This window comes from Cetorhinus maximus, chromosome 1, assembly GCF_964194155.1.
Source record: "Cetorhinus maximus chromosome 1, sCetMax3.hap1.1, whole genome shotgun sequence".
NCBI lineage: Eukaryota > Metazoa > Chordata > Chondrichthyes > Lamniformes > Cetorhinidae > Cetorhinus > Cetorhinus maximus.
Genome location: NC_135879.1, coordinates 238,784,755 through 238,797,432, shown reverse-complemented (window position 1 = coordinate 238,797,432; position 12,678 = coordinate 238,784,755). Strand labels below are relative to the sequence as shown.

Sequence of the window (12,678 nt, the reverse complement as noted above, 5' to 3'; positions counted from 1 at the left end):
TAAAAGAAACAATACGAAGCAAAACCCAAAAGGAACTTTAGTCACCTTCAAGGCGCAGTACCATGAACAGCCCTGAACACGCAGTGCTCACAATTCCTGCAAAGTTCTTTACACCCAAGCCATAGGGCCGCATGCACTACTCCGTATGTAGTCTCAAGATGACTACTTTGAAACAATAATGAATGTTTTCATATGGGTGACACTCGCCTTTAAAATCTGATCAGGAAGGACAAAGATTTATCCAACACACTTGGGTTTCCAAAGTTGCACGTTCAAGTTGTAGTCAATGCTGTAATTCGGGGGTCATATTTCAGTGTTAATGCTCCCACTAGAATATCCTGATCATTGACCAACTTACCTCCTGGACTCTGACTGCAAATTCTTCCTCTGATTCTTCATCCATCTGAGACAAGCTGGGCAGCCACCTACAAGAGCCAAGAAACACACAACTATAAGGAAGGAGAGGAACAAAGGCAGCTAGTTACAAAGGCATTCATACATAGTTTTGCTTCCTGACATAAAATACTCTGACAGCTGGTATCCCCAAGGCTGCTGCTTCCTAAAATTAATTTTGGACAATTCTGTGAAGCAAGATTAAATTGATGACAGCTTGTGTGTTGCCTAGATGAGATCTATCAACAGCAGTTTTGACAGGCATCAACTTAGTTGATTTCAGCTGGGTAGTGTTTATAATTGGTCTCGAGTCCTGGGAGAAGGCAAAAAGAGGCGAGGTTCCTACTTCCAACAACTATCTACCCATTCAAGGCTGAAATAACTTGCCGTCACTCACTGATGAAGTGTGACTTCTGAAAATTGATGCAATGGGCAGACAAATGCAGTGTGATTTGGATAAGTGTGAGGGAGTACATATATGGGAAGGAATACAATCAAAAGGCACTTGAGAATGTAAATAAAAAGAAACAGTTAGTATTTTTTGGGGTCTGAACAGTATTCATTGTTAGTTAACTTGAGGCCACCCAGAATGACAAGTGTGGGGGTGGAGTCTCATGCTAAGGCTTGGACAGGCTAAGGGCAGTGGATTCCCATCTCATCAGTGAACAGCTGGCTATTTTTAATAATCTAGTATTTTCATAGCTAATAAGTCACCAAGTTCATTAAATTAATTTCCTTAACTTGCTATTGTGAGACTGAACTCATGAACTCTAGGTTGCTAAGTCCAGGACTGTAACCACTCTGCTACCGTAACAAATGGGGAGATAAAGCAGTAAACGTCCAAAAGCATGCTGTGTCTTATAAGCCTGGTCATAGAGCACAAAAGCAAAGAAAAAATGATAAGTTTGTATAAAATATTAATTAGACCGTAATTAGGCTTGAGCACTGGTGCCCAACTACAGAAAAGATATTAAGGTCACTGAGTCTGTAACGTAGCTTCACCTGAATGACACCAGGATGGAAAATTGGGGTTGGAAGGCACAAGTGAAGATATTTTCAATGGATCAGAGAAGACTTAAGAGATTTTTAAATTATGAAGTTTTTGAACAGGGAAATTGTCAGAGAGTGAAGAGGGAAGTTAGGAGAAATTTCTTCACTAATATCGTGCATTGAAATACTTTGCCACAGGGGACGACTGAGGCAGAGGCCACTGCACCTTTAAAGGAAAATCAGTTATGTGTTTGGAACAGAATAGAGTAAATAAGGTAAGGTACTATAGGGATAGCAGAGAGCAGTGGAATTGAACATAAGAAATAGCAAGAGTAGGCCACTCGGCCCCTCAAGCCTGTCTCGCCATTCAATAAGGTCACGGCTGATCTGCCCCAGGACTCAGCTCCTTTTGTGCCAGCTCCATCAACTCCCCGATATTTCAAAAATCTATCTACCTTCTCTTCAAATACTTTCAGTGATCTAGCCTCCTAGTCTCTGGGGTAGAGAATTCCAGACATTCACCACTCAGAGAAGAAATTCCTTTGCATCTCAGTTTTAAATGAGTGCTCCCTTATTCCATAACTATGTCCCCTAGTTTGAGATTCCCTGCTACTGGAAACATCTTCTCAACATATAACCTGTCAAGAACCCTCAGAATCTTGTACATTTCAATCAGATCATCCCTCATTCTTCTAAACTCTAATGAATAAAGGTCTAACCTGTTTAGTCATTCTTGATAAGTTTTGAACTGCCTCCAATGCCAGTATATCCATTCTTATATATAGAGACTAAAACTGTACACAGTACTCCAGGTGCGGCCTCACCAACAGTTGTAGTTGTAACAAGACTTCCCTATTTTTAAATTCCAACCCCTAGCAATACAGGCCAAAATTCCATTTGCCTTCTTAATTACTTGCTGCTCATGTTTTGTGTTTCATGCACAAGAACACCCAGATCCCTTAGTCTTGCACTTCTTTGGAGTGTCTCTCCATTTAAATAATAGTGTATATTTTGATTCTTCCTACCGAAGTGCATGATCACACACTTTTCTGCATTAAACTCCATCGGCCAAGTTTTTGCCCACTCACTCAACCTATCTATATCGCCTTGCGGATTCCTTATGTCCTCATCACAATATGCCCTCCCACATTTTTTTGTATCGTCAGTAAATTTGGATACATTGCACTCTGCTCCCTCCTCCAAGTCATTAATATAGACAGTAAATAATTGAGGCCCTAGGATTGATCCTCATGGCACTCCATTAGTTACGTCTCTTCAACCTGAAAAAGACTCATTAATCCTGACTCTGTCTTCTGTGTTAACCAATCCTCCATCCATGCTGATACATTACCCCCAATACCGTGAACTCCTATCTTGTGCAATAACCTTATTTGTGGCACCTTATCAAATTGATTTTGTACTTCTCTAGCAAGCTGCCAGAACAGACAGCAAAGGACAGTTTCAAGATATAAATTGTCAATTGGCAAACACACAAAAGGGCTTTTGACATTGGTGATCTGCTACCCCAGGGTTAGTCATTGGGAAGGAGGGAGAATGTCAGTGAGAAAATTACAGGCATTTGTTTCTTCATCTTCAGAGAAGCAAGAAAATCCTTCCAATTTGCATATTAACTTTCTGCAGTTCGTAAGCTCATAACTGAGTGACATGGGGATGGGACTCAGACAAGTTCTGTAATAGGAAAAGGGAAAAGTGTGTTTTAATACTCCTCAGGATGTTACAGCCAATTAAGTACTTTTGTAGATCCCACAAACAGCAATGAGACAAACGACGAGTTAATCTGTTTTTGGTGCTTGTTTGAGGGAGAGGATTGACCATGACACCAGAAGAACAGTTCAGTGTCAGGTGCAGCATTGACATACTCAAGTCCTGGCATGCGGCTTAAACCCATAACCCTGATTGTAGACGAGAGTGCTACTACTGAGTTAAGCTGACATTTGATAATTTGGACAATCCATTCTGACAAGACACTGTTCTTAATTGCTCTAGTTGAGACCATAAAGAGTGAACTACATCGTGTTGGACTAGAGTTTTGGTAGGGGTGAGCCGGTTCCTTTTTCTGAAGGAGTTGGGGATTTTACAATAATCTGGCAGCTTTCATGGTCATTTTCTTGCACAAGGCAACACATCATTGAAGGGAATTGGAGTTGATGTGCAAATCAGCCATGGTCTCATTGAGTTGGCAAAACAAGCCCAAGAAGCTGAATGGCCTACTCCTCTTCTAATATTCTAAATGCATGGTGCAGCAGTTCCGAAGGACTGAATGGTCTATGCCTGTCCCTAAGTCAGTTTCACTACATGCCACTGTGGGATTTAAATTTGTAAACTCTGGCTTGCCAGTTCAGAATCATAACTGCCAGGTTACTGCAGTTGAGTATTAGCAAACTTACTTAAGTGGCCAAGTAAAATTTCAAACACCCCTCTCTCCAGCCAATGCTTTGAACATCATTTAGCTTTGGACATGAATTAGTTAAATGCACAAAGATTCGCTGGAGGAGTAACCGATTGATATTTGTCAGCAAAATAAACTTTATGAAAAACATAGCGTACCTGACCTCCAGTTCCACCACAAGTTACTGGGCCAGACCAACATCTTACCAATGCAACACCCCACCCCCTTGCTCGCCCAAACCTGGAGAAGGGAGTTTCTTAAGGGTAAATCAACATCTTTGTAATGGAGCTGGGCCAGCACCCGTTAGGCAGGGGGGTGGAATTGCAAAAATAGTGCTGCTGGCAGAGTTACAAGGACATACATGGATGGAGGGAGCTGAATGGTTGGAATGGCCTCCTCCCATTTATGTGCTGAGTGAATACATTGAAGTTAGGACACAGGAACAGGAAGCTCTGCCAAAGCTCAAAGGACAGGTCACAAAAACTAAGTAATCACCTGAGGATCCTCAAGCCAACAAGGCCCCAAGCAGCACAACAGTCTTGTGTGCAGCATTAACATGGGATGCTGCATTCGCACAGGTGGGGGTCGGGGGGCAGACTTATCTTTTCAAAGGCGTCAGCCAAACACGAGCAAGTTCACTCAACCTTACCGATTGTACCCCCAGTGATAGTTAGCGACAGTTACTACCTTACTTGGTAAACGGTGAAGGGAATAAAAAACATCCACAGCAGCTCGATAACCCAAGAGGACTCGACGACATTCTAGGGGAGAAAGGGGGGAAAACAATAGTATAACTTTCACAAGTGAGAATCCTTTTTCCTACCTTAGCAAGGCTGGAAAGCACAAACTGAGAACTGGAGATGGCAGGTGCTAAGAGGGAGATGACCATGTGGAGTTCCATCTCAAATCTAGCCTGTTCTCATGAATAAGAAGAAAGCAAACTAGCCCCTTGTTCGTGAAATCACTGAGGCAGAATTCACATAAAATGCCTATTTCTGGGCTGCCCCTCCTGGGTTTGGTTTTCTGCTCACCTGCCTGAATTTTCCTCCCCTTCAGTCCTGAAGATGCCAACTCAAAAATGGTAATTGTTTGGAATAATGGGATATGGCAAATAAATTAGGCACTGGGATTAAACAAAATCCAATTAGGGGTGGATGAGGGGTGTGCTTTGTTGGACTAATCATTGGCACAGATGTGAATAGCCTCCTTCTGTGCTTTATTTTCCTAATTTCTCTCATAGGAGGAGTAGGCCATTTAGCCCCTTCAGCCTGTTCCATCATTTAATGAGATCGTGGCTGATCTGCGACTTAACTTTATATATCAACCTTTGCTCCATAGCCCTTAATACATTTATATAGCTGAAGCAGGACTTCTACTCCTTGTATTCTAGTCTTCTCGATATAAAGGCCAGCATTCCATTTCTGTTTCTCAACAACATTTTCCATGCAAGTTTTTGTCAATTTTGAACTTAAGTTGATCATTTTATCAATCAATTACATTACAATTATGTACCATTACTGGCAGGCACCTCTACACATGGCTTGCTATTGCACTCCAGAAAGAGAGACTTGCAGTCAAGCATGTCCTATTGTTACCTGATCCCAGGCCCCAACTTCTTATCTCAATTACACTGCTACGCTGGTCTCCATTGATGCCTCCCCCTGTGATTTTGCCACAGGGAGAGATTACTTCAGGTTAACCAGCACGAAAACACATGGATGTGCACTTAAGGTGCCAGAACGTACTGGGCTATGGAAAAAGGGCTGCAAAGTGGGATTAGGCTGGACAGCTCTTTATTTGATTGGCACAGATTCAATCTCTTTCTGTGCTGCAAATTTCCAATGTTTCTGTGCAAACAGGCTGCCTGTCCAATTGTCCTTTCAAACGGGCATATCTGTGCACGTACCTGCCTGACAAGCAAGTGAATAACCCCACTCACCAAACCATACTCACTTAACAGGAACTTAGTGAAAGATGGGTAAAAATGTACTGTTATGTAATTTCATCCGTGCTTTAAACAAATATGACGTTTTAGAAATTGTACAATACACACAGGAAACGGTACTCAACTGGGATCTAGGGGCCTGCCTATCTCAGGATGCGGCAGCTCCTTTCCATCAGGTTTGCCCTTCCATGGCTAATTAAAATAGATATATCTAGAATGGTCTGCCACCTTTTTTCATCCTCTCTTTGCCCCGGTGCAGTTCCAGAGTAGCATGATAAGCGATTGTACAGTATTTGCTCAAAATGGCAAAAAAAACAGCTGGTTGAGAACATATAACACCCAAGGGAACAGAAAGCAGGCTTTCAATATCTGGTTGCCAGAACAGGAGGCAACTGGTGTTTGGAATAATCTGCTGCTCCTCCAAAAGGAAATGATTTGTGCTGGGATTGTTTCGTGAGCAGAAATACTTCAGTACCTCAAATAAGCCAAGACAGCGGGTGCAAGCAGCCTTTTAGATTGTGAACCCTCCCTTACCTGACAACCACTATTAACTAAGTGCTATCTTTGCAGGCAACTTATACTTTAAACCACAGAACAGAATCCCACTTCTTAATCTTAGAACAAGTGATGAAACACACTTCGCATGCATAATTTATACTGTCTTTTACGTATTTCTTTAATCTTCCCTGAATCAATCCAAAGTGATTCTTAGCTTCTGAAGGTTTATTCCTCTTTCATCTTGGAACTAAATGGAAAGTTTAAAGCACCACTGCCCGCTGGCTGAGTTCTGCAAGCCGAGAACAGACTGGGCTTCCAGCCTGTGTATCACAGTCCCTGCCCTCTAAAATGACCTAGCAAGGCAATCATACAAGGGCAATTAGGGACAGGTAATAAAGACTGGCCTTGCCAGCAATGCACACATCCCATTCAGAGGCTGGTCAACTAAGCCACAAGGTGCAAGCTCCTTTCCTCCAGGTGGGTGTTTACATAACTACATTTTTCATTCGGTACAGCCCGAGAGGTGAGGGAAGGCGATGGGGTGGGCGCAAATAATAGTGGGAGAGCTTGCAGCAGAGGGGGTGAGGGTCCTGCATGAAAGGGAAACCTCACTATTAACACAGATAGCCAAGTATAACTTACCACAGATACGAAGGGTCTCCTTACAGTTAATACCAGCGGCTGAACCATGTTATCTATAGTAAAAGGCCAGGAGCTAGAACAGGAAGAAAAAAAAAGACAAATCACTTACAGAGCCACGTTCAATGTACTTTCGAAACCAATATGATGAAAAGCATACATTTGTTTGCTAGATTTTCTTTCCCCTTCCTGTCCACTCTAACCAAAGCAGAAGTGGGCCCTAAGATATCAGCAGTGGCTCAGTGGGTAGCACTCTCAAAAGATAGAGTTCAAGTCTCACGCCAGCGACTTGAGTACATAAGCTAGGCTGACACTCCATTGCAGTATTGAGGGAGTACTGTACTGTTGGGAGGTGCCAACTTTCAGATGAGATATTAAACTGAAGCCCCCTTTATTCTCCCACGTGGGTGTCAAAGAGTCCATGGCACTATTTGAAGATTATCAAGAACGTTCTGGTCAGTGCATACCCAACACCTAAAACAGATGATCTCGGCATAAACACATTGTTACGATCCCTGTACAGACTGATAACTTTTAAAAAGAAAGTTGAATTTCCAATTAATAGCTGAAAAAATGACACAAGGGGTTTCACATTTTAAGACCTTTACTGTAACAATGTCTAAAAACACTATTAACTAAATGCTATCTTTGCAGGCAACTTATACTTTAAACCACAGAACAGAATCCCACTTCTTAATCTTAGATCAAGTGATGAAACACACTTCGCATGCATAATTTACACTGTCTTTTACGTATTTCCTTAATCTTCCCTGAATCAATCCAAAGTGAGTCTTAGCTTCTGAAGGTTTATTCCTCTTTCATCTTGGAAATAGAAAGTTTAAAGCACCACTGTTTGCAACCCAACATTCTCAACATTTTTCTGGGGCATTGGAGACACACAGTCTCCACTGTTAACACACAGGCTGCTGCCATTGTCTCCAAGCATAAATGCCTTGTACCTTTTTCCCAGTAGAACAATCTTGAGTATTGCTGAAAAAAAGACATGTCGAAGCTTTTCGTCTTGCACTTATGAGGACACTTTGCAAGAATACCAATATAAGGGGAAACAACTTTTCATACTGTATGAGGAGAGAGTGCTGATTGGTTGGCAAGGGAACTCTGATTGGTAGAGGCATTGTCATGGAGAAAGTACCAATTGATAGTTAACTGCCAGCATTGCTTAGAATTTAAACCAGGCATTGCCCTGAGGAATGAGTCAGCGAATGGCTGTCACTTGTTTTGTTTAGTTGAAACAGAAGCAATATGGTAGAGGCGTTCAGAGTCTACTTGCAACCATTCAGCACTCTCTTCTCATACAGTATAAGTTGTTGTTTTCCCCTTATATTGGTATAATTGCGAAGTGTCCTGATGAGTTCAAGGCAAAAAGCTTTGACATGTCTCTTGCTTCAGCAATCCTCAAGTTCTTTACTACCAAATGACAACTTAAGCCTTCTTTTGATCTGACAATCAAACCACGCAGGTTTACTGACAGATGGACTTCAGAACAGGTCACATATTCATATTACCTTAAATTTAAAGATATAGTCTCAAATATCATAATTCTGTAAACCTCAATTATAACAACATTGCGGTTTGAGAGATATCCTTTTTTAAAAATTTATTCATTCATAGGGGCATGGGTGTTGCTGGTTAGGACAGCATTTATTGCTCATCCTGAATTGATTAGTTTCAAAGATTAGTAGTAAGCCAGAGGATTGGGAAAGTTTTAAAAACCAACAAAAGATGGCCAAAAAAATAAAGTGGGAGAAAATAAACTTTGGGGGTAAACAAACATAAAATGGACAGTAAGAGCTTCTTTAAATATATAAAAAGGAAGAGAAAGGCCAAAGTGAACATTGGCCCCTTTGAGAGTGAGGCTTGGAAATAATTATAGGGAACCAGGAAATGGTAGAGGAGTTGAATAAATACTTTGCTTCAACCTTCATGGTAGAAGGCACTAATAGCATTCCAAAAATACAAAATAATCAAGGGGCAAATAGGGAGGAGGAAATAAATACAATAACTATCACTAGAGAAAAGTACTAGGGAAACTAATGGGGCTAAAGGCCGATAAGTCCCCTGGACCTGATGGGTTGCATCCTAGGATATTAAAAGGAAGTAACTGCACAAATAGTGGGTGCACTGGTAGGAATCTTCCAAGAATCCTTAGACCCTGGAAAAGTCCCAGAAGATTGGAAAACTGCCAATGTAACGCCCTTATTCAAAAAGGGAGGGAGACAAAAAAACAGGTAACTATAGGCTAGTTAGCTTAATATCCATCATTGGGAAAATGTTGGAGTCTATTATGAAGGGTGTAATAACAGAGCATTTAGAAATGCATAGTATAATCAAACATAGTCAGCATGGCTTCATGAAGGGGAAATCATGCCAGACAAATTTATTAGAATTTTTTGAGAAGTTAACAAGCAGGATAGATATAGGGGAAGCATTTGATGTGATATACTTGGATTGCCAAAAGGCGTTCGATAAGGTACCGCACATAAGGCTACTTAAGATAAGAACCCATGGTGTTGGGGGTAATATATTAGTACGGATAGAGGATTGGTTAACGAATAGAAGACAAAGAGTTGGGATAAGGGGGGCATTTTCAAGATGGCAACCTGTAACTAGTGGAGTGCCACAGGGATCAGTGTTAGGGCCATAATTATTTACAATATATATTAATGACTTAGATGAGGGAAGTGAATATCCCATTGACAAGTTTGCGGATGACACAAAAATAGGTGGGAAGGCAAGTGATGAAGTTGACAGAAAGAGTCTACAGAGGGATATAGACAGGGGTTAAGTGAGTGGGCAAAAACCTGGCAGATGGAATATAATGTGGGAAAATGTGAGGTTATGCATACTGGCAGGGAGAACAGAGGAGCTGAATATTATTTACATGGAGAAATACTGCAAAAAGCTACAGCACAGAGGGATTTGGGAGTTCTCGTGCATGAATCTCCAAAGGATAACATACAAGTTCAGCAGGCAATAGGGAAGGCAAATGAAATGCTGGCCTTTATTTCAAAGGGAATGGAGTATAAAAATAGGGAAGTCTTGCTAAAACTACACAAGGAACTAGTTAGACCACACCTAGAAAACTGTGAACAGTTTTGGTCCTCTTGTCTAAGGAAAGATATACTGGCATTGGAGGCAGTCCAGAGAAGGTTCACTAGGTTGATCCCGCATATGGAGGGATTTTCTTATGAAGAGAGGTTGAGCCTGAACTCATTGGAGTTTAGAAGAATTAGAGGCAACCTTATTAAAATACATAAGATTCTTAGGGGGCTTCACAGAGTAGATGCTGAGAGGTTGTGTCCCCTTGTGGGAGAGTCTAGGCCAGAGGGCAAATCTCAGAGTAAGGGGTCGCCCATTCAAGAAAGAGATGAGCAGGAATTTCTTCTCCCAGAGGGTAGTGAATCTGTGGAATTCTTTGCTGCAGAGGGCTGTAGAGGCTGAGTCGTTAGTATATTCAAGGCAGAGATAGGCAGATTTTTAATCAGTAAGGGAATCAAGGACTATGGGGAAAAGACAGGGTTATCAGATCAGCCATGATCTCATTGAATGGTGGAACAGACTCGATGGGCCGAATGGCCTTCTTCTGCTCCTACATCTTATGGTCTAATTGCCCTCGAGAAGGTGGCGGTGAGCTGCATACTTGAACCGCTGCAGTCCATTTGATGTAGGTACACGTGCAGTGCTGTTAGGGAGTTCCTGGCGAGTTTCTGCTTGCAAATCAGCTGCCGTGTTCTCTTAGAATAGTAATTACTTCATAAAAAGTCCATTACTAGCTGCGAAGTGCTTTGGCATGCCCTGAGGTTGTGAAAGGTGCTATAATAAATAAAAATCCTCTCTCTTTCCCCAACTGAACGCCCACTCCAGATCCCTACATTCCAATTATTATGAATTATGCACTGTACCTGAATTTCAGAAGCCCAACATTTCCATTGGTAGTTTCATCCTCTGGAAACAGTAGCAAACCACGTGTCCCCTCCAGGGAGCCGTAGTGCCTGAGTGCCTCAGCCAAACGTGTCCGATTGTCCATCCATCCCAGTTCCAGGTACCCACGGGCCCAGCTCACAAAGCCAGAATGTCCCTCTAGCAAGGGCTAAACACAAATAGTTACTTTAATTCACACTGAATGTGAAGCAAAGGTTTTCTTATACTCACTGTCCACTGGGAGGGTGGGGCGCAATAGCAAAAGTGGAACAGGCCAATGGGTTAAGGTCAGTGAAACAAATAGGATAAGAGGGCAACAGATTTTTGGATACTGTTGGAATTAAGGGATATGGGATAGTGCTAGAAGGAGTAGCTGAGGCAGAAGATTAGCTATGATCCTAATGAATGGTGCAGCAGGCTCAAGAGGCCGAATGGCTTACTCTTGCTCTATTTTTATCTTTAGAAATGCACTGTTACAACTTTGTTTTCTATCTGCCAGTCTGGTCAATCGCAGCATAAACAGGGTAAAATTTGCCATCGGCCAATTTATCCTAAGGTCATAATGGAAATTTATTAACTAAACCGAGGAACTCAACGGGGAGGCTTCAAATTCCAGCGCATGTAAATTAAAAAACCAAGGAAGCTATGATTAAGAAGGGAAGTTGGCAATATTTTTCACCAAAAGGGCAACAGCAAAAGTGGAATAGACCAATGGGGTAAAGTCAGCGAAACAAATAAGATAAGGCAGTCCAAAAAATTAGTCATTTCGGAAGGAGGGGACTATGGGGGTAGATCGGGAGAAGACCAGATAGTGGGTGCTTTTTTGGGCTCAATGTCTTTTCCTGCTCCTGAAGGTTCTTTTTCACGACTTGGAGACGAGCAAAACAAGAGAACAGACCAGCAGGACTAACTTATTGTTTGGTCAAAACATCCAGCTTTAAACAAGGAGTTGCACAAGTGCATGCTACTGTAAACACACATACGACCTTGCTTAATAATACTTGAGCTTACCGTGTGACAGGGTGTGATGAAATTCAATATGTTGTGGTCAAACTGGGTGATGTGGTTAGAGATGTAGGTTTTGACATTTTTATCTCGATGCCCGGAGTTGCGTTGAGAGACAAACATACCCAGAATTGCACACATTGCCCGTACAATCACCCTGCAGCATGATACAGACAAGGCAGAGGTAATAAATGTCATTCAGAATTTAAAGAAAAAACAATTTTAGAGTTTATTCTGGTGAGGGACCCTGCCTCAAAACCAGATAAACAGATCAGTCTTTAGCATTCGGAGGTCCACCAGCCCCTCGAGGGCTTGTCCTTTCCTCTACTGAGTACCAAACCGAGTGAGAACTCAAGTAAAGAACTGGCATTTACATAGCACCTTTCACAACCTTACAGTGTCCCAAAGTGCTTTATAAGGAATGAAGCAGTGTTTGAAAGTTAGTCACTGTTGTAATGTAGGAAAAACTGCCAGCCAATTTGTGCATAGCAAGCTCCCACATAGACCAATAATTTTTGGGTTGTTTGTTGAGGGCGGGGAACTGCCCTGCCGCAGAATCTTTTACCTAAGAGCATAGACAAGTTTAATAACTCATCTGAAATACTTCACCTCTGACAATGCTGCACTCCCTCAGTATTGCACTGGGAGTAATGGCTAGAGTAGCGGCTATCAAAGCAATGAACCAACTCACCACACCCGATTATTTTAATAGACGTTTTGCCCTTTCTAATTTTACACAATCGACTTGCATCTTTTTTATAAATTGAAAATAAGCTAGGCATTTATCTGAGCAGAGGCTCTTTTTGATGAACAGCACAGACTCTCAGTGCAGGCTATTGGCAAGGCTGGAGAGTAG

At 41.9% G+C, this 12,678-nt stretch overlaps 1 protein-coding gene across 2 annotated transcripts in view; it reads right to left on the bottom strand.

Annotated features, from left to right (window-relative positions):
- Positions 1-12,678, bottom strand: part of aup1 (AUP1 lipid droplet regulating VLDL assembly factor) — a 43,260-nt gene that overhangs the window by 20,978 nt on the left and 9,604 nt on the right. For both annotated transcript variants that reach the window (XM_078554717.1, XM_078554723.1), the window contains exons 3-7: positions 11,829-11,979; positions 10,799-10,986; positions 6,879-6,951; positions 4,481-4,554; positions 359-425 (exon numbers count right to left, since the gene is read on the bottom strand). In XM_078554717.1, the coding sequence (XP_078410843.1) occupies positions 359-425; positions 4,481-4,554; positions 6,879-6,951; positions 10,799-10,986; positions 11,829-11,979 (553 nt within the window). The remainder of the gene's footprint in view (positions 1-358; positions 426-4,480; positions 4,555-6,878; positions 6,952-10,798; positions 10,987-11,828; positions 11,980-12,678) is intronic.